Source organism: Serinus canaria, chromosome Z, assembly GCF_022539315.1.
Source record: "Serinus canaria isolate serCan28SL12 chromosome Z, serCan2020, whole genome shotgun sequence".
Classification (NCBI taxonomy): domain Eukaryota; kingdom Metazoa; phylum Chordata; class Aves; order Passeriformes; family Fringillidae; genus Serinus; species Serinus canaria.
In genome coordinates, this window is record NC_066343.1 from 74,464,380 (window position 1) to 74,487,052 (window position 22,673).

The 22,673-nt window shown below is 40.4% G+C and overlaps 1 protein-coding gene across 5 annotated transcripts in view; it reads right to left on the reverse strand.

Moving 5' to 3' along the window:
• The window catches only part of DYM (dymeclin), a 176,105-nt gene that overhangs the window by 26,341 nt on the left and 127,091 nt on the right, over positions 1-22,673 (reverse strand). For all 5 annotated transcript variants that reach the window (XM_050986711.1, XM_050986710.1, XM_050986708.1 and 2 more), the window contains one exon: positions 6,502-6,604. In XM_050986711.1, coding sequence (XP_050842668.1) covers positions 6,502-6,604 — 103 coding nt within the window. The remainder of the gene's footprint in view (positions 1-6,501; positions 6,605-22,673) is intronic.

Genomic DNA, 22,673 nt, shown 5'->3' on the forward strand with positions numbered 1-22,673 from the left:
AAATGTTCTTTCAAACCAAATGAATTTTTATACCCGTTTGCCAAAATAATGAGAATTTCTAAGTGAAATAAAGCTTAACAACATCTATGTAACACAATTATCAGACACCAATGACACTTTTGTGGAAGTCCTGGGTGATGAAGGACCAACACCTTTTTGAAGAATATCATCTTGATTTTCCTCAATGTATTTAATGTAAAAGTCTTTCAATCACATGCAATGTATTTGCAAAGACACAATAATGCAAAAGCCAGCTGCAAATAACTATTAGCTCTCCATAGTAATATACAGGAGTTTAAACAGACTGAACTTCACCAACATCTTTTTTCACAGGATTTTAGGATAGTTCTTCTGTTTAAGGATAATTTATGCAGCATTTTCTTATGAAAGTTTCAATTCATTTAAAGGAAAGAACTGATTAAGAATTCAGACAGAACTGCAGAATTCAGCTATTACTCAATAGAAAAGCTTGCTTTAGATTTGGGTTAGCTTGGTTATTTCAGTCTATTCTGAAATAGCTATTTTTTGGTGATATAAAAATAGGGGGATTAGGTAGGAGTAATATTCTATAAAATATAATTCATCTGAAGGAGGGTATGACTAATATTTAGAAAAAGTATTTTTAGACCCTCTGCTCAGTACTGGAGACAGGCAAACCCAAGAATAACCTGATATTGAAAATGTTATTTCATCAGCCATCAAGTTGGAGTAATCAAAAAGAAGGTATTATACTGCAAAACAAGGTGACTCTCCTATTAAGTGCAACTTGAACAGCTAGAATCCACATACTATTCAAAACCCACTCAGTACTATATTGCTTTACCATATGCTTTCATTAAACAACACCCTAATAAAAATTCTCTTGTATAATACCATTTTAAGTTTATTCCTCTAGACAACTTGAGAAACTAAAAATTCACACACAAAAATGAAGTTTGATAGACCATTAATGATGCATGGCAAAGGCATTAGAAAAAAAATCTTACTGGGTTTCCTGATGACATTTTGAAATGGAAGAAAATAGAGACAAAATAAACACTGAAGAGACCTAGGCATTGCTTTGGGTGGTAAGTAAGTGGTTTCTGAATTTTAAAGAAAGATTATGACAAAAAAACCAAAGCCAACCAAACCAAAACGAAACTACCCTATTTTTTTCCTCACTCCAGTATTTGACATATATGGACACATTTCAGTCAGTAGTCTTGATTTAATTTGGCAAAATTTTCCTATTCTGCCAACAGTGTATTCAGTTCTACATATTTTGTGAGTTCTTAGCAGTTACCACCGAGCAGCACTTTACAGACTACCAGCTGAACAACGTTAATTGCATCACACCAACTCTATTATGGCCAACCAGTTTATTTGGAAGTAGGTTTAATTTTATTTCTGCATCATTTCTAGAGTCATCAGATGATTGCAGGGAAGACTTCCCATTTCTTTGTGATAGCACACATTTATAGGAGAACACTTCTATGTGATGGCAGAGCTCTGAATTTAACTGCTCTTCAGGTAATTAAAAAAAGCAGAGCTGCAGGACACCTCATGTAATATAAGATATGCAAGCGCAGAATATATTATAGAACCTGGTGAACCTAGGCCTTTTCCACTCCAAATGGCTCTGTAATTCATAGAATCATATAATCCTAGAATGATTTGGGCTGGAAAGGCTTACAGATCATCTCCTTCTAACCCCCAAAAACATCACAACATTTATTTAAAGGCCAAACTGTTCACATCATTAGTGAATAAAATACTTGTTGGCTACAATACAGGATTAAAAATTAACTTCGCTGCAGGTAACTGAACCTAGGACACTAATAGATTTTAGATCTGTTCCATTATGTTTAAAAGGCAACAAATACCGCAATTTATGGACCTGATTTTACCTACTCTTTAGCAATTTCAAGTTTCTAAGATAAATATGGAGCTCTTTTTAGGAAATAAATGACGTAGGGGAACCTTTTTACATCTCTTGATGTACAGGGGGGAGACTGGGCTGGTTCTCTCTTGGGGAAACTCAGACGAAGGACTATTTATGAAGTACTTGGAGGTTTGAATATAATCAAATGTAATAACAAGATATAAGCTCCCACCCCCCCAAATTTCTTTTTTGTTGAAACCACTTTTGTAATACTGCTTTTTAATAACCCCCATAATGGCCGAATTAAAGGGACCCCAACTGAAGTCATTCATCCCACATAAAACAAACATTGCTTTTTCTTCTTAGCTTTGTTTTACAAGCTACATTACTTCCAGATGACGCTCGAGGGGCCTAGGAGTTTCAAGAGTTAGATGGTTAAACAGACAGCTGCTTTCTATTTACCATATAAATCAGGGAAAAATCAAAGAAGAATCTAAATATTGGAATTCATTTAGCCCATTATGGAGCACAAACTGAGGGGGAAAAGAAAATAATACAGAAATCTCATCATCCAGATGCAAAGTTTAATTCTGGTTATCAAGATGAGAGAAAAACTCATCAACATTTGCAGAATTCCAGCCCTCCATGAAAGCCAGCTTTGCACAGTGGGTAAATTTACTGGGAAGGAGTCATGAAAAGTCAGCTCTGACTGGGAACTCTCCAGTACCACCAGGCTTTGCTACTGCAGACTTTATATATACAACTACACATTAAAACACATAATTTTATACATGTACATGCACACACAAAGCTCACTCCATTTGTATTTTTTACATTTTTCCCTTTGAGTTGCCAACAGGATTTTATTTTTGCACTAAATAACCCAAAACTCAACAGATTTTGGACAGAGGATTAAAGGATGGCTCTCCATATACTGATTAATGTAACTATGAATACGAAAAGTTTGATATTACACTGCAAGGTTTTTACCCCAAATTTCATCCACCACTGATGTGCTGTTTAAATGACAATGCTATGTACTAAATAATTGAATAAATTGCCACTAACTGGGATTATTTTTAGAATTTTTCCTAACACATTTAAGCTTATCTGGCTAGAACAACTTTTTTTTTTTTAACCCAAAATTCAGGAGGTAAGACTCAAGTGATGATTCTGTCAAACTACTTGAATCTAATACTATACCTACATCTGATTTTTCATTTCCTCAATTTTTGCATTAAGGAAACTGGTTTTTTTTCACATCAGCAAAAAAATGACATGAACTTGCAAAAAAATCAAAATTTACTCTCTTCTTCTCCATAGAAAGAGTTAAGGAGAATTTCTCAGTACCAGCTGTAGTTTAACTAGCAGGGGAAGCACTCAATAATCATAAAGAATACTATGAAATCCTTGAAAAGAAATTTTTGGTGTAGATGGTAGTTCTAACAACACATCTGACGTGCTACTTCCCAAGAGAAGTTAGCATGTCTCTATTTATGCTGTTAAGTACCTCTGATTTGATAAATTCCATTAGGCTGTAATCAAATCACTCAGAAAATAATTGATATGTTAACTTAAGTAATATGTCTTGATTTGAACTGAAAGAAGCAAAATTCTCAATTACTTTATTATCAGTTTTCTTGTTTGCTAAAACATTGGAAAACATGCTTTCATTGAATGCCAGAAAGTAAAAAAGATAAACTTAAGTGGACTCTTCCCATTTCCAATTGGATTATATGTAGTATTTCAAAACAGGTCAATGCTGCTACAAAAACAATGAATAATAGTCTAACAAAGAATTGTGTCTTTGAGGCAATAACGACAGGGGTTGGTTGTCTCTGTCCTGTTGGTTGTCTCTGTCCAGGCCTTCTCCATCCTGCTTCTGAATCCACCACACTGACAAGAGTCTACCAGGAAAGGACCTCAATAAATGAAACAACTTGCTCTTTTCTTTTAAAAACCAGAAAAAACCCAGCAAGAACAGTGTCAAGGCCAATGGGGTCAGTTCCTTACTCCAGTTCCCAACTCTGCTGTTACACCACAACCTGATGGCAGACTGCAGCAGATAAGTCACATAAAGAACATTAATAAACACGGTAAAGGTAGAACTCGGTATATTCCTACCACCATTAGTGAGTATAAGCTTAGGGACTGTGTATTGGGTCAAAAACTTACTAGAACATAAAGAGTACTGTGGTTCAAACACATAGAATTTAAGACAATATCTTAAACAGCACCTACAATACTTTTATGTGATTTAACCCTTGGATTCAGGTTTGTTCCAGACTGCAAGGCAAGTTGTATTATATTACCATCTGTATGGCAGTTGTCTGGTGTCAAGTGGGCAGATCTCCTTATCTCTCTCTGAGTGATCACAATCTCTCCTCTCTCAGGAGGGGACATCTGCTGATAACAGGCTATTGAATGTCCCTGCATGACTGATAAGAACTGCAGCATCCCATTGTGAGATGCTCCACCCAGGGGGAGGAGCCAACCATTGCTACCCAGATATAATCTGGAGATTCTGGAACACCAGCACGGCTTTCTCCACTGGATTTCCCAGAGGAACAGCAGCTGCCTCTTCCACTGGATCTGCAGAGGAAGACTGCACCCTTCTCCAGGATCCCTGCTCCAGCAGAACCAGCCCTGGCACTGCAGGAGGGCTGCAGCCACAATTCCAATTGGACTGCTGCCAGCAGGGTGTTAGGTGCCAGCACCTAACAGGGTGTCAGGTTGTGTTCTGACTCTGTCAGTGCTGTTTACTGCATTGTTTATTTTATCCTTTTATTTTCTTCCCTAGTAAAGAACTGTTATTTCCTGCTCCCATATTTTTTGCCTGAGAGCCCCTTAATTCAAAATTTATAGCAATTTGGAGTAGGGGGGAGGGTTTAAGTTCTCCATTTCAGGGGAGGCTCCTGCCTTCCTTAGTAGATGCCCGTCTTTCCAGACAGAGACAGGATTCTATGCAAATTCCCATTTGGATTATAGAGCATAGTAAGAAAATGAATAATTTCTAAATTAAAGTGAATGAAAAAATGGTGAAAAAGGCATTTTAAAAACACATATTTGGTCCAAACAGAACCTGGCAAGAGAATTGCTTATTAGAAAAACCTCCACCTCTCAACGAACAAACCTGTGCAGAGCAGGCAATATTGGAATCACCCTTTTCCTCAGCTCCACGCTGGGATACAGAGGTAAAATGTGCTTCAGGACTTCTGACATTTCAGGCCCCTCCACTACTACACTCCTCCTTGTTCTTACACACAACATAAACACAGGCTTTCAGAAGCAGAATATGCTGAAGTGATGAAATCTGGCCTCAATGTTTTTTAGTCAATTGCCTCTGTTTCAGACCGAGCTGTAACATGAGCAATTTGGAGAGGAAAAAGAAAGGACCAGAAAGCCATGCCTTAACAGTTTATCTTATACATGGTCTGTAAAGGCCATGAACTTAACTTACTCTCCCCTACACCAATATTTCCAAGGGCTCTCTTTCCCTCTTCCATCCCTACATCACACCAACAGTAAAAAGAAAGAAATCAGTGGAGTATCTAAGCCTCTTGGCTGTATTCCAGGGAGCTTTCCCAGCTCTATCAGCTGCATTGTTCAGCTGTCTATGAACATAAGGGGACAACTTCATAGAGAAAGCCTTTTCCCCTGGGCCTTTCCTTACCTGCAGTATTGTTTACATCCAGCAAGTTAAAAAGTTCAAAACCTATAAAATATTTTTCAAGCATTGTATTCTTACACACCTTAAAATATAGATCTTCATATGTATGTTACTACATGCCTATGTGTGCCTATGTGTTTTGCAGACATGTGTATCATGCTGTTTCCTTATTTAAGTCATTAAACAATCATATCAAATTATCTTTTTAGGTATTTTTATATTTAATGCTAGGATAAGAGGATATGCAAAGTCTCAGGCAGGCATACTGTGGATCATGCATTAGCCCTGAAAATAAAACAGTTGATACATTTTCATCCTCAAAAATCCCAAACAAATGATAAATCAACTTTTCTTTCCTGCACACAGTACTGCAGTGAGGGTTCAAATGAGTACAAACCAAAGATACTACAGCAGCACAAAGATATTATTCAAGTCCACTCAAGACATCTTCTTCTTCTACCCAAAGCAGAGATTTCCTAACAAGCTGTGCAATTAAATACAAAATTGTTGTCTACTTGTGGGCATTGGCTCAGCAAACTGAAGGAAACTGTAAGTATCCGTGTATTCAGAACATACTAATTTACCCCATGACTCCAGTACTCCCTGAGAGGCTCACTGGGAATGTTTACAATCATTTTTAGGCATTTTAAGATTCTGTGGATGCTAAAGCCTACTTCTTAAAAATGCCGTTTTCAATGGTGTGATTCAAATATTCTGAATTACAAATGGCTTGAAAAGCATGAGTTGACAGTAAGTCCCTTCCCTCTGCATAGCTGTGGTTTTGTTCTGCCATTTCTAAGTGTAATTCTTGTTTTTTAGAGCCGTTTCAGACATGACATCATTCATACAGGTTCCTGTATTTTGATGTCGGTGGTTGCTCAGCTGCCACACTCTGAGAATTCTTTGCAGATTTAGGGATGTATGACTTGAATTCCGAAGCACCCATTACAACATTCATTTTGATACTCACATAATCAGGAAGTGGAGAGTCGTTTGAACCCAAGGAACCTCTCAAGGACTGCGTGGCTTGCTCCAGCACTTTGTTGTGTTTTTTAGACAACAGAGAAAATAGACTGGGGGAAAAGAATTAAAATAACTTCACTAGAGTGTCCTGATATTCTAAAATAAGACTGTTCAGAAAGGAAAGAAATCTTATTATGTACACAAACTTTTTAGAATGCAATGCACAATAGTTGTATTATTTATTTATTTATTTAGCATCTGAGTAAGTAACAGCAGAGTTTGAATCAGAAACATTCTATACAATATATGCTCTGAAGAACATTTTCTGATCATTATTAAGTTCTTAAAAGTCAAACTGTCACAGAAGGAATGGCATACGTGCAATTTTAGTTCACAAATAGTTCATGTTCACTAGAATACAATTTTTAAGTGCAGCACCTCATGCGATACATTGTAATATGTACTTAAGTATCTCATATATTATACATTTTAATAACCTATTGCTTAGACAGGAGAAATCTGAGTATATAATAAAAGTTTTGTGTATTTTGAGGCTGAGTTATTGCATTTACTAGTACATATTATTTTCAAATTTATTTTAGCCTAAGTCAATTGAAAAAGGATTACCTTAGCTTTATAATCTGTTAAATCAGAGGTCCATACACATACAGAGAAATAAACATATTTTTCTTGCATTCTGGAAAAAGCAGGGCAATGACACTCACAGAGGATGGTGTAACCTGATTTACAAAGAGAATGGTGGAAGTAGCAGCAGTGGGCAAAGACCACCAGGTAATGCTCAGCAGCAGCAATAAGTCAGATACTCCTCTAAAGCCCTGGATAGCTCAAGCATCACTATTAATTAACAGGTGAACCCATCCCCATATTCGAAGAACTTCTAAGACCATTGAGTCCAGCCATTCCCCCAGCACTGCCAAGGCCACCACTGACCCATGTCCCCAAGTGCCACATCCACTTTTAAACAGTGGCTTTTAAATCCCTCCAGAGATGGGGACTCCATGAGTGCTCTGGGTAGCCTGTGAAAGAACAGCCCCTTCATGGAAAATTTTTCCCTAACATCCCTTCTAAACCTACTCTAGTGCAACCTGAGGCCATTTGCTTTTGTTAGGTGTCAGATGGTTTTAGGCTTTCAGCATTTAAAACCATCATTTGGATTTCTTTACTTCTTTTTGGAGCATTACAGGACTCCTGTCAAGTTTTCCTAGGATGACTATGTGTGTTTTAGAGGGTGGAATGGCTAGCTTGTCATGAGCTCTTGTCATCCCATTGCAAGTCAAGAGCCTCAGGAAAAGGCTTTTCCAACACTCCTCACAGCCATGAGCAATTGGTTACACTAACTCACAGCTATTAGTCAATACCATCAGAACATTCCATGCTAAAAGGGGAAGAAGCAACACAGAAATTAAGATATATTGGTAGTTTTCCACCTTTTTCCCTCTTCCATATTCTGTTATTGCATTTACAGACTGAAATTTCTGTTCAGATCAATAACTGGATCTGCAAACTGGTCCTTGGTAGGAAACAGTAGCACTACTTCTGCAACCACGGGTATCTTTGAAGACTCAGATTCAGAGATACTGTCATCAGCACCATCTAGTGCTGTGGAGACAAAATAATCAGTTAAAACCAAGCTGGAGATGCTTATGGTGGGATGCAGCAAAATCAGGTTAATCTGGTGTCTGCTCCACAAGATACAGATAATTTCACAAAGAGGAAGAATTTGGAATAAAGCAGATTTCCAACTAATAGATTCTTCTCCAAAATACATAAGGCATTTTGGCTTTAAAGGAATTTTAAATATAAACAAGAAAAGGGATCAAGATTTTGGAAAGTGCATGTGTGCAATGCATATGAAGAGGAAAATGAACATACAGTGGTACTCTGCATGGAACCAGAATAGCAAAAAGTAAATTTATTTATTCCAATAGAAATGTACAGAACCAGGGAAAAGCAGAAAGAAAAATAATGGATAAATTATTTCTTTATATATTCCTTAAGGGTTTGGTATTTTTTAATAACTAAGTGTACTAAATATAGAGTTTATGGCATAAGCAAGATCTTGGTGGCTAGTTACAAAGCAGCAGTGCAGAGGCTTTTGTTGTCTTTCCCTTGCAAAGTTCTGCTTCCCAGCCACAAACTCATGTCCTTCACACCACGCTTGGACAATTTTTTGTGGGACCACTGCCTATAACACAGATATCCAAGTTAGAAAAACTCAACACAATTCTCTCCTCCATCCACTGGTAATCCTTCTCTAAGGACCATCCCTTAGATGAGCACAATGGCAGGGATACATGGCAGGATTTTTCATACTAATTTTTTCATAATAAAAATGCATAGAACTGCAAACTCAAACAGCCCCACAAAAATGCTACAGGTAAACACAGTGGGAAAAAAAAGAAATCAAGGCCAGATATTGTGATTAGGAATGGATTCAGAGCTTCCTAGGAAATACTGTTGCCCCCTAAATTGGTGCAAAACTTCAATTCCAAGTCATTCACTTATTATTGTGCCTTTGTCTCTAGCTCTGAAAACTCCTTTGATTTTGCAGCAGCCATGTTTCCAGTGTATATAAGGTTTTAAGCTTGATTTTAATTTTCAAGGCATGAATAACGTAATTTTAAAAAACCAAAAATCCATTACAAAACGGTTGTTCCCCTCCTCACAGCAAGGTACAAGGTCCAGAAATAGAAACTGCAACTGTCTCCCAGATTTCCCTCATGTGTCTTCATCACACATCTATTTTTGCCCAACTAAAAGCCAAGCTGCGATCAAATAGAAAAATATATCTACTAAGGGCAGCATGCACAGGCTGACAAGAATATGGATTTTTCTACTGGAATATTTGTCCTCTTTCATCCACTCTTCTCCATCAACTGTAGGCAGGCTATGGAGCCTGACAGCGCTTCAATCTCACCCATTACAGACTTTTCATAACAATAAAGAGCTGCGTCCAGAACAATTAAATCATCTTGGTACCCCTCATCTCAACTCATCTCTCCCTCACAGAAGCACATCCAGGCCAATGCATAGTGAGCAAACAGCAAGCTGGAATAAGAGCAAGATGAGGTAACAGCTGGCATCTGTTAGGAAGATTAGGACTCATCAGCTGGCATTATCAGGAGAAATTCCTGGCTGTGAGGGTGGTGAGTCCCTGACACAGGGTGCCCAGAGAAGCTGTGTGCAGCTGGGAGTCTCTGGGTCCCTGGAAGTGTCCAAGGCCTGGCTGGACGGGGTTGGGGCAGCCTGGTCTAGTGGAAGGTGCCCCTGACCACACACTGTGTGATCTTTAAGGTCTTTGCAACCCACACATCCTGGGATAATGTGATCTATTACAGATCATCAAATTGCAGCAGCGATGAGCTCAGCCAGCAAAGAAGACTAAAGGTTGAACAACAATCTCAAGGTCCTGTGGTTGTTTGTTTTTAAGGAATTAAAAACAACATTGATTTCTTACCTCCCTTTACACAGCAGTTTTTAATTAAACTCAGGGCTGAACTTCAGTAAATAAAAAAAATTAATACAGACTAAATAGTAATGGTTGCTAATATCAGTGAATTGCTACTAATAAGTGCTATTTGCACACACAATAAAATGCAAACCAGTAATATATGAACTTAGCACTTTGAAAAAGTCAATTCCACAAAGCCTGTAGATCCCAAAAGGAAAAAAAAAAAAGCCAATAAAACTCATTTAACAAGAGCCTCAAAAAAGATAATTTACATCAGTTTGAAACAGCCAATAAAGTACACTTTTCACCTCAAAAAAACCCAATGCATAAAATGCAGCTTTTATAACTAAATTTGGAAAAAAAGATGTGAGAATTAAAATTAGAAGTTGAAAGGAAATCTGAAGTTAGAATTTGCCAAAACATTTTCTGAAAGTTTTGAACAATGAGAAGGAAAGGTAGCAGCGTACTTTATTTTAAGGAAGTGAATAGCATGCTCCAAAATAACAACATGCCAGTTTGTCCTGAGCATAATACTGGAACAGTGATTGTGAAACTCATTCCAAGGAGGATATCACCAACACTAAAAAATACACCTTGTCAATGGTCTTTTAATGAGACTGTAAGAAAAATAAAGCACAATAGTACCCCTGTTATAACAGGCTTCTACAAATCATTTATATGATTTTGTTCCACTTTTTTTTTTTTTTAATTAATACAGTTGAATAACAAAAAGCAACAGGAATACATTCTTGGGCCATCTAAGTAACAAAAGCTAATAAACACTTGATCAAGCCATTAAAATACTTTCAATATACAGAGAGAATATATAAAGTGACTTATACACATATACATCAAGGGTAAAGAAATGTCAATGGCCTGAAGATGTGCCAGGGAGGGTTAGTCTGGCTATCAGGGAAAGGCTTTCCCCCAGAGGGTGCTGGCACTGCCCAGGCTCCCCAGGGATGGGCACGGCCCCGAGGCTGCCAGAGCTCCAGGAGCCTTTGGACAGCACTGCCAGGGATGCCCAGGGTGGGATTGCTGGGGGTCTGTGCAGGGCAGGAACTGGAATGGGTGATCCTGGTGGGTCCCTTCCAGCTCAGGCTATTCTGGGATTCTATTAAATACTACAATTAAACTTTGCAAATGGCACAGTCATTACAGGAGTGATAAGTAAAGACAAAAGGCATTTTAATTAAATTTTTCTTTACCTTTTGAGAAGTTGGACACAAAATAAACTTGCCGAGACATAATGCAGCAACAAGCAATCCCAGCTTCTCCCTAAGTATGAAGGATTTCACCCTGGGAGCAGCAACTAGGGATGAGAAGGGAACAGAGCTGGGAAAGGAGCTGGAACCAGGTGGGTGTCTATCTCTTATTCCAGATAACAAGTGATAGGGCAAGCAGAAATGGCTAAGGTTGTGCCAGGGCATTTAGTTTGGTTATTAGAAAAAGTTTCTTCATGGAAAGGGCTGTCCAGCCCTGGCACAGCTGCCCAGGGCAGTGGTGGAGTCCCCATTCCTCCATTTTCAACACGGTGGTGTTCAAAAGCCACGTGGATGCAGCACCTGGGGACATGGGGCAGTGCTGGGAAGAAGAGTTGGACTCAAACTTAGATGTCCTTTCCAAAGAAAACAATTCTATGATTTTATATCCAGTTAAGTTGTGCTGTGCAGCAAGTGCCCCTAGCATCCCATGTGAAAGATTTTGAAATGATTGTATGAAAATGCACAGGCTCTAAACCAGAAAACATACTGCTCCATGAAATTCTTAAAAACTCATTTATTCAATGGATTTGAGAAAGAAGAGTGATTTGAGCAAAAAACCCAAAAATATGCAAATGGCGAAAGGAAGCTTGCTTACACAGTATTCAACAAGATACTGGAATAATAATAAAAAAAGGAGTTATTAGAAACTTAACTATCATTACACAGGCACAGGCCTCCTTACAAAGGAGGTTGGAGCCTGGCTCAAGGTGCAACAAATTCCTATTTGCACTGTCAAAGCAATGGCAGAGAGGGAAGAAAAAGCTGGGAGGAACAAAGACAATCTCAATACCTAGGGTATGAGATAAGCTTAGACTGATGGTGTGATACAAAGAAAGAGATGGAAGCCTGAAAAAAAGTGGCACGGATAGAAACAAACTGATGACATTAGCAGAGGAAAGTCAGATTGTGCTATATGACAGCAAGAAGGGGTAAGGATTGGATTTCTCACAATTCAAATAATTTCTGAGCTTCTAAAGGTGAATTTTCATTTATCTGAATATCTAGAAATATTCTATATGTGATGAGTAAAGAACTACTTGAGGACCAAAGTGCCTCTCCGCAGAATTTCTTTGAAGTTTGGAAATTCAGATGTTTTGAATTTTTTTCTGCTCACTCTCCTAGTTCAGAAGTGCTGCAAACAAACTGAACAGCACCCAAACACAAACTACTATCTGGTAATAGAAAAAAACCCACTTCAATGGATCAAAAAATCTGAGGATGAATGTTCTCAAACAATTCATCAATACTTTTTCTCACTCTTCCTATATACATGCCAAATGTACTATTGTTCTCTATTTTAAAGACTTAAAGCCCTAAACATCAAAACCTTGCTAGACTAAAAATACTCCTTTTAAACAAAAGGATTTTACAATGCGGCAATCATATTAGAAAAAAGCTCTAAAAATATTTTATTTTCAAAACCTGACATCTAAAAGTTAAAACCACACTTTGATTTCTGTATTTGTAAGGAACACATCTTGGGTTGACCTATTTTTTAAAAAGGATTATAGCAAAACAAAGTGAGTGCTGTGGCACAAGAACTCTAGACATGGATATGTCCCAGCACAGACGTCTCCAAGCAGACAACCTGAAATGCCCATCTGGTTAATAAAGGTCTGTGAAGGGTCACACCAGACATCAGAACAAAATAAATGCACTGTGCTGCTCCACTTGAAATACAATACATGCATTGTCCCACAGACGTGTATGGGGGACAGGTTGTAGGCAAGTGCCTGTCTGTGGGCAATGGAGAAGTGCTCTGTGAGCACTTAAGGAAGCCAGCACTGGGAGAAATCCATTTAGTACAAATAAATGCAGAGAAAAATCCCTAAGTCCCCTGTGCTCAAGTCTACTAAAGGGCCCTTGAGGCATTCTGCATTCAAATTATCCAAGCTACAATGACACGTAAATAGAAATAAAGAGAGACGATAGCCATGGAGAACTCCAAGGCCTTTGCAGGGCCATTTACTCCATGGAGGGGCACTGCTCTTATTTATTTGAGACCAACTCTAAAGCCTGGGAGACACTTAGGATCTCAGGAAACAGAATCTAACCAATTAAAATATTAAATAACAGAATAAACAGAAAGTAAGAACGTACTTTATAGCTTTCTTTTTAATCTTGTAAAGTGAAACATGACTAAATTCTGCTGAATAAAGATTTGCTATATTTACTATTAGGTCCATCTAGCTTGTGGAGATGATGTGAAATCTAGAGACTCACAGTGTGCAGACTCTACAAACATCATGGATGCAAATAACATGGTTTGCATGGGCCAAACTCATGGACAAAGAGGGTTCAAGGGATCAGGGAATGAAAAGAACTCCCAGACAGTACAACACTCACATAAGGAGGGTATTGCCATGTTCCGATTTTGCTGGACAGTGATCAGACCTTTCTCTACTTTTCTTATCTTGTGCCTTCTTAAAAATATGTTTGCATCCTCTTGGAAACAGCTGTGTGCTGCAGCTGGCACCTACTTCAGGGCAAATCCCAAACCATAGAACCTCTGAGTGATTTGGGTTGAAAGAAATCTTAAAGCTCATCCAGTGCCACCCCCTGCCATCTGCAGGGACACATTCCACTGTCCCACATTGCATCAAGCCCCCTCCAACCTGGCCTTGGACACTTCCAGGGATCCAGCAGCCACAGGTGCTCTGGACACTCTGGGCCAGGGCCTCACCCTCTCTTTTAAATAAAGAATTGTTTACTAATATCCAATCTGAACCTGTCCTCTGTCTGTTTAAAGCTGTCTTGTTGGTATCTGCCCATGTAAAAAGTCATTCACCTGAGCTGCTCTCAAATGGTTTTAATGCAGCCTGGGTAAGAAAATTATTTCTATCCCGTCTCCTTATTAAACAGCAAACATAAAAGGCCACTCTTTTGATTCTACAATTATAAACTTGATCCTAATAAATTATATACTTCAAGATATCTTTATGACAAAACATCTCATTAATTTTAGAGTACCCTTTTATCTGCCACTGCTTACTATGAGCAGAGATGTGTAAGTCATGTGCTATAAAGCCATATCAAATTCTGCCTCAGAGAGGATAACATTATTATTTAGAATATTGTTATATTAAGTAGAAAAACCAGAAGTCACCATACACTTGTAGGTTTATAAGCAAAATCAGAAACAACTTAGAACAATTAAGGGAGGCTTTGCATTAACGAACAGGATTTCCTGCCAAAATGGAGTTAGAAAGACAATAACACTAGAAACAATATGGAAGAAAGGAATTTGATGTGGCAAGACAAAAGTAAATATTTACAAAATAAGCCAAGAGTTTAATTTCCAGAGACCAGGAAATGTATTTTTCAACTGAAGGCATAAATTGTTCAGCATCTCATGGCCTCTTTCCAGCCAATGTTGGGAAATGGATGCTCCTACTGCTAGAGAAGTGAAAGGAAGAGAAAGCAGTAAATTCCTTCCCCGGTATCTTGGTACAGATTGTTTTATTCCCCTTTTGTCTGGCATACCAAATAACATCCTTCTAACTCCACTCCTGGCAGGCCAGGACCTAACTCTAGCTTGTATTGAAGTAGAGACTTAATAAGCAGACTGTGATATACCATGGACTGAATTCCTGCAAGCAAATCCTACAGAACGTGATGACTATGACTTGCTGAGCACCATCTCTCTCCTGTACTTTTCAAGATAGTGGCACGTAGGAAACTAAATTCTGAAAGGCCGAAAGCTAAGGAGAGAAAATCAGTGCAGATCAGTATAAACAGAATATATATTTGCAAAGCTCGGATTAAACAGAAGGCTTATTCTGAGCTAAAAATCCTCAAGCCTGTTTTAAGTGTTTCAAGGTATGCATGTAATTCCTTTCAATGATCCCAGTGTTTGTCCTGTTACTATTTTATAAGAATATCAAATGGACAGAGCCCGCAATTTTTCCATTTTACCTACTTGCATTTAATTCAATAAGGGTAAGTGTCTCATAGCTGCTGAGAGACGACATTGGCCTTGAATGAGGGCAAAACTCTGTGGGTGAGAATCAGAGGAAATTGCTGGAAAAAGCATCCTGAGCAAAACTCTCACCCAAAACCCTAACAAAGAAATAACAACATGAAAATTAGAAAGACACTGCTGTCGCGCAAACTAAGGTCCAAATCTCTGTCCTTTGAGCAGCTTGGATTTGGCACAGCTCTGCTCAAACACACTGGCTGTACAAGCACATTTGTATTTGTATGTGTTTGGGTGCTTGCTACACTTGGAAAGAGAATTGCTGTGCCCTCTAAACTCATTCTGACAGCAAAGAATCTGGGTCCACTTTAGAAGACAACAGACTCATTCTGCAGGCAGAAGGTCACAGGGTATGGGTGTTCCTAACAGCCCTCTTTGTTCTAAGATTTATGGAGAACATGAGTCTGGAGCCCTGGTTCAGTACCCGGAGCCCTCACGGCGCTCACCTCTGGCACCACCCTGTCCTTACACAGCCCCATGGGCTCAGCGACGGTTTGGCTTTTAATGCCCTGGCACAGTTACAATGAATTAATTGCAATCTCCTGTGAAACGTGGAAATAATATCACAGAGTCATAGAATGTTTGTGTTGGAAGGGATCTTAAAGCCCATCCCACCCCCAGCCCCCCTGCCATGGGCAGGGACACCTTCCACTGTCCCAGGCTGATCCAAGCCCCATTCAGCCTGGCCTTGGGCACTGCCAGGGATCCAGGGACAGCCACAGCTGCTCTGGGCACCCTGGGCCAGGGCCTGCCCACCCTCCCAGCCAGCAATTCCTCATTCCCAAGATCCCATCTGTGCCTGCCCTCTGGCCCTGGGAAGCCATTCCCTGGCTGCTGTCCCTCCATGCCTTGTGCCCAGTGCCTGTGCAGCTCTCCTGGAGCTCCTGGACGCCCTGGCAGGGGCTCTGAGGTGTCCCTGGAGCCTTCTCTTCTCCAGCCTTTGACCTAACTTCATAAAACTTGAATTTCGGTGTCGAAGCGGAACTAGAAACAAGCCCCTAGGAGGTCCCATCATATGCTGCAGACAGAGAATACTATTTTTGCCTTATGCCTTTGCCTCCTTTCTCCCTCCTTTCTCTCGGTGCCTGTCCTAAAGGTCTCTTTGACCTGTTTGCTCCACAGGAAGGAGTTTACTGCTTTCCTCATGGACTGACCTTGTCTTTGGCCAGGTGTCCTTCCTGATCACATCTTTCTCCCTCCACAGTGATTCTGCTACTGGGCATGGAAAGCCCCTGGCTGTCTCTCCCTTATCACCACAGTCTGTTTGGTTATCCTACTGACATGAAACCTCTACAATTTTATCAAACTGGAAACATTTTTTTTTTAAGAAATAAAGAAAATCAGTTGGACCAAGCAACTTCACAATAAAGTCATTGCTAAGGACATTGCAGAAATGACCAAAAATTCAAACCTGACATAGGTGTCACAGCGAAGATGTTCTCCCAAACATAATTCTAGATGCAAGGACTCTCTTTTACATAATAACAAGGCCATTTGTAAACTTCCAGTGCCCCATAAAGGAAAAAAAATTGAAGATAATACATTTATATCTGTGGATAACTTCCACAACTGTTTATAGTGGGTAGCAATCTTTTTTTCCCAAATCCATATTTATAAATAATTTGCATTTTCACTGTGAACACTTGTGAACCTCCGAGAACTTTTATGAGTACCATGAGGAAATGAGCATTTTTTGTCTTCTGGATAAAGTTAAATGTTCAGTGTGCCTGAGGCCACACAAAAAATAAAGACAATGTAAAAAAACCCCAAACCAGTGCATAACTCTACATTCAGAACAAAGCACAATGAACAATCAATTAATTAAATATTGTGTTTCACTTTTGAAATCAAGATGGTGAATTAAAACTTCTCATAAAACCATAATCTATTATTTCCTGAACTTTGAGTCAAATTCCAATATAGATGAAGTCAATTTTTAATGTAAAATATGCATAAAGCATAATATATTGCTTATATATATTGTTACCACCTCCTTCAACGGAGTACCTCCATCCATATAATGTTAATGATTTTGGCTCAAATATCTCATTTTACTGAATTTCCAGGCATAAAAACTTACATAGTTTGAGTACCTGCACTACTATAAAGCTGAAGTTGGATCTGAATTTTAATCATTCCCCCTACACCTTCACCAGGAATTTCACTGGTGAAATTCTGAACAGGATGTTCAGTCTTGGTACACAAACTGAATTTCCGAGACATGTGTATTCAAACCAGTACATACAGAATTTCAATTTTCAAATTTTGCTCATGCATTCCGTTCTGAATAAATCATGCCAGGCACGAAATACCTTCCAAGGAATAAAGAAGAGGACTGTAGGTATGGTAGTTGATAATGAATTCAAAATTCACAGTATAATATGTGGTATCACATTATCCAGACAGGCTTGAGCAGCAGCCCATGGAAACATCTGAGGTTTAACAAGACCAAGTGCTGGAGCTGCACCTGCATCAGGGCAACCCTGGGATCAATTCAGGTTGGGGATGAGCAGAGGGAGCAGCCCTGGGAGAAGGACCTGGGGGTGCTGTGGGTGAGAGCTGGACCTGCCCCAGCCTGAACCCCCTGCCCTGGGCTGATCCCCCAGCATGGGCAGCAGAGCAGGGGGATTGTGCCCCTGTGCCCCTGGGCTCAGGTGAGACCCCACCTGCAGAGCTGCCCCAGCCCTGGCTCCAACAGCACAAGGACCTGGAGCTGCTGGAGCCAGTGCAGAGGAGGGCACGGAGATGCTGCCAGGGCTGGAGCCCCTCTGCTCTGGAGCCAGCCTGGCCCAGCTGGGGCTGTTCCCCTGCACAAGAGAAGGCTCCAGGGACACCTCAGAGCCCCTGCCAGGGCCTCCAGGGGCTCCAGGAGAGCTGCACAGGCACTGGGCACAAGGCATGGAGGGACAGCAGCCAGGGAATGGCTTCCCAGGGCCAGAGGGCAGGCACAGATGGGATCTTGGGAATGAGGAATTGCTGTCTGGGAGGGTGGGCAGGCCCTGGCCCAGGGTGCCCAGAGCAGCTGTGGCTGTCCCTGGATCCCTGGGAGTGCCCAAGGCCAGGCTGAATGGGGCTTGGAGCAGCCTGGCTTAGAGGAAGGTGTCCCTGCCCATGGCAGGGGATGAAATAAGATGAGCTTTTAAGTCCCTTCCAACCCAAACCACTCTGGGATCCTATGGCCAAGTGTATGCACCTACATAAAACACCCACACCTTCCTCCCATAGTATTTGTTGGAAATACTTCTCTCTGCAAACAGCACTGATGTGCAGATCAATAAACTTTCCAAGAGATGAAATGCTTAAACATTTTCAGAAGCACATGAAGGCATAGTAGTATTTGAAAAAAGGAAAAATGCAATAAAAACACAGGATAATGTCAAATAACGCAACATCAAATAATGTAACATATCAAGTGTTTTTCAATACAAGACCAAGATTAAGTTTATTATTTATTACTAAACACAGGCTGTAACAACACAGTACTTGAAAAATATGTATCTCAAATAAAAATTGTTTACATCGTTCACTGTAATGTCAACATCATCCCCTTTGAAGCATTTCTGTGAATTTCTGTTCTTAGAAACAAACCAGCAAAAGGTAGCCTGTCATAAATAAACCACTTTTCAAAGGAAAATTGAGGTTAAAATAGATAGGAAATTAAAGATAGGTGTTTTCATCCTGAAAAATACTGCATCACTGAAAGAAAACATTTATCAAGAATATTAAATTTTTTGTAAGGGATGTTAATATCCAGTCAGAACCCAACAGCAGTGAATGCTGAACAAAACAAGGGATAATGAAGCATTTCATAAGACTGCAATTCACTATGGAAAAAGCTACAGTTAATGACCTACACGGAGGTTAACTTGGCTTTAGGAAGTCCCAGCCTGCCATTGCCCAGTTCAGTGTAAATGCTGTGCCAACATCCTGGGAAATCAGCCCACAGCATTTTTTAAACTCCTGTTATTTAACATTTCTCTTTATTTTCTTTATTTCTCTCTTCTTGGTAGCTCCAGCCTGTCAACAACACCCATGTCCTTTCCTATGTATGTCTGAGAGATAATGCCAGGGCCTTTCACTTGCTTCTTTTTCCATGTACCTTTATTATGAACAGTAAAGTTTACCTCCCCAACAGCACATCCCAAATTTACAGTGTTTAGTGATTTTCTCTCCCTTGTCCTATAGCTCATAAGGAAAAACAAACATATTAGACAAAACAAACAAACAAACAAAACACAGACAAAGAAACAAAAAAAAAAAGGTGGAGGGAAAACAACCTGTGAAGCATCGCTGCAGGGATTTAAAAGCTCTATGAATGTGAAACTTTGGTGACCTTGGCAGTGTTGGGGGAATGGGTGGACTTGATGCTTTTAGAGGGATTTTTCAGCCTAAATGATTCCATTAAATGTAGAGCAAGGACCTAGAAAGGTTAAAACACATCTCCAGGGAAAAGCATGTAAGTATCAAGAATATACCAAGGTCTCCAGCGTGTACAAAAAGCATTTAGAAATACACCACAGCTTGAAATGCTCTGAACTACTCATCATTGCAGGAAGAAGACAATCTTGGAACGGATAATCTGGAAGCCTTTAAGGAAGGAAAAATGTTTGGAGCACTGAATTCTCCCAGCTTTTGTCTCCATCACCACCACTGTTCTCCCAAACAAACATGTGTGATCAAAATCACCGTAGCTCACAGCAGGAAAAGGTTTGTCAGCATCCTGAAGGATCCCCAGCTTGGACCGCCCCCTCATCTTTTATTAAAATATTTTCCATATCTAGCAAAAGTCACATCTTACCCAAGTTTCACAATCCAACCTTGACAGAGCTGAAATGCAATTCTGTTTCTCCACTCTAGGCTGCCTGTCAGTGGTTTAAATTTTATTCTTCAGTGAAAAAGGTTTTACAGACAATAACAATGAGATCTAGAAATGTTACATGGGCATGAATAGCCCCTATTAAGAAAAAACAGATTTTATTTAGACAAAGCTTTAAAGCTATTGTTCATTACTTTTCAGCAGGAAATATGTCATTATTTCCCACATACACTGTCATGTGAAATTACCTTACCTACTGCTGAACCTGTCATTTTGAAGAGAGATTATTTTATTGCCTTCAGACATCCTCAAATCTCAGAATTTAAGGGACAACTAACACAAATTTGATTTAATTATTTATTTCAGCACTCTTGCAGTTGTGCAATATTTTTCCATCTTAAAAACTAACATGATAGCTTTTAAGTCCCAGTCCTTTGAGCTGCACAGTAATTAAATTTACATTGTCTTCAATTTATTTGGAAATTAATCTCCTTCCCACAGAGAAAGAGGTTCAGCTTTACCTCCCACTCAGTTTTATAAATGTTATTCTGGTGTGTAATACTTTCTGCCTCTATCAATTTAAAAATCTTCCTCAATTCCAAAACATTGCCCTCCTCGAAATGCACTTTTTAAAAAGGCTTATTTCTGCAATGTTCCAGGTCATTCTCTGTTTTTCCCAAAGTTAAGACAACACTTCCAGGAACTGACTTCATGATGATAAAGCAAAAACACTAACAAATTTCATATTCTATACTGCACAAAAACCAAGTACAAGCACCATGGGCTGGGATTTTAATTCCACTCCTGGTTGGGAAACAAATGCTAGGCCATAGGATCAAACACAAACTGCATCTCAATAGGATATTCAGAAGAGACACAGTAAGAGTCTTTCTAGGCATGTACAAACATTGTCCTGAATTCCAATTAATCCAGGTGACAGAACCACAGAATCATTTAGTTTGGAAAGAACCTCAGAGATCACAGAGTCCCAGCTGTGCCCAACCTTGTCATTCAGCCCAGAGTATTTAGTGCCATGTCCAAGCCTTCCTTGGACACCTCCAGGGATGGGGACTACACGGGCAGCCCCTTCTAATTCCTTACTTCTCTTTCCATGGGGAAATTCCTCCTGACGTCCAGCCTTCCCATGCCCAGCCTGAGGCCGTTCCCTGGGAGCACAGCCCGACCCCCCCGGCTGTCCCCTCCTGTCAGGAGCTGTGCAGAGCCACAAGGTCCCCCCTGAACCTCCTTTTCTCCAGGCTCAGCCCCTTCCCAGCTCCCTCAGCCTCTCCTGGGGCTCCAGCTCCTCAGTGTCTCTGCTGTCCTGAGGGCTCAGAGCTGTCCCCTGCACTGGAGGTGCCTTAGCAGTGCTGACATAGATCACAGATGAGTTTTCCCAACCCTGGTGGTGTAATCTGAAATCTTAACTCAAGGCCAAAACTATCCCGGATACTGAAGCAATTTGTAAATGTGAACAACTACATAAACAGTATAAAGACTCTCAAAGATAAAATTAGGATCATCATGGTATTTTACAATTAAGCCAAGTTGTAACAGAGTGATGAAGTAGACACTAGATAAATGGACAGGGAGGTGGACAGAAACCTGGCTTAACTAAAGGGGTTAGAGAGCTACAGTCAGCAGTACAAAGTCCAGCTGGAGCCCAGTCAGAATTGGTGCACCCCATGTGTTGATTCCAGAGGAGGGCACGGAGATGCTGCCAGGGCTGGAGCCCCTCTGCTCTGGAGCCAGCCTGGCAAAGCTGGGGCTGTTCCCCTGCACAAGAGAAGGCTCCAGGGACACCTCAGAGATCCTGCCAGGGGCTGGAACAACATGGCCTTTAAAGATCACTTCCAACCACTCTGGGATTCTGAGACCAGTGTTTTCCAACAGCTTCACTGATGCCCCAGCTCGTAGGGCAGGCTGCAGCCTTGGTAAGTTTACAGGTGATACAGAACAAGGAGGAGAAGCTGATGCACATGATGGTTGTGTTGCTAGAGGGACAAGGACAGTCTGGACAAACACTCCAAGTGAAACCTTGTGAAGCTATGAAGGGATGTACCAGATCCTGGGTGTTGAGGGTAAACCACATACAAATCAGCTTTGCAGCAAAGGTCCCCGTGTTCCTGGGGAACACAGAATTGAAGGTACACCAGCAACTGACCCTCATACCAAAGAAAGCCCTGGGCACCTTGGGCTGCATGAGGCACAGCACCACCAGCCCAGTGAAGAGGTGATCCCCCCTCTCTGCTCAGCACTGGGAAGCCTCAGCCGGAGCACTGGGCTCCCAGCAGCAGGGACATGCACATACTGCAGCAGGTCCAGCAAAGCACCACAAAGATGATGAGGGGACTGGAGTGTCTCACATGCAAAGAGAAGCTGAGAAACCTCTGATTAGCCTGGGAAGAAAAGGCTGACAGGGGTCTCAGAACATAGAAATATGATGAGGTGACAAGGTGGTGTTAGGTCATAGGTAGGACTTGATGACCTAAAGGTCTTTTCCATTCTAGATGATTCTGTGATTCCAATGGGAAGGTCTAGAGATGATTAAGCCAGACACACTGATGCCCAGAGAAAGGACAAAAGGAAATGGGACCAAATTTAACCGTAAGATAAAAACCACAAGTTACACAAAGAGTTTGTGGAGTCACTA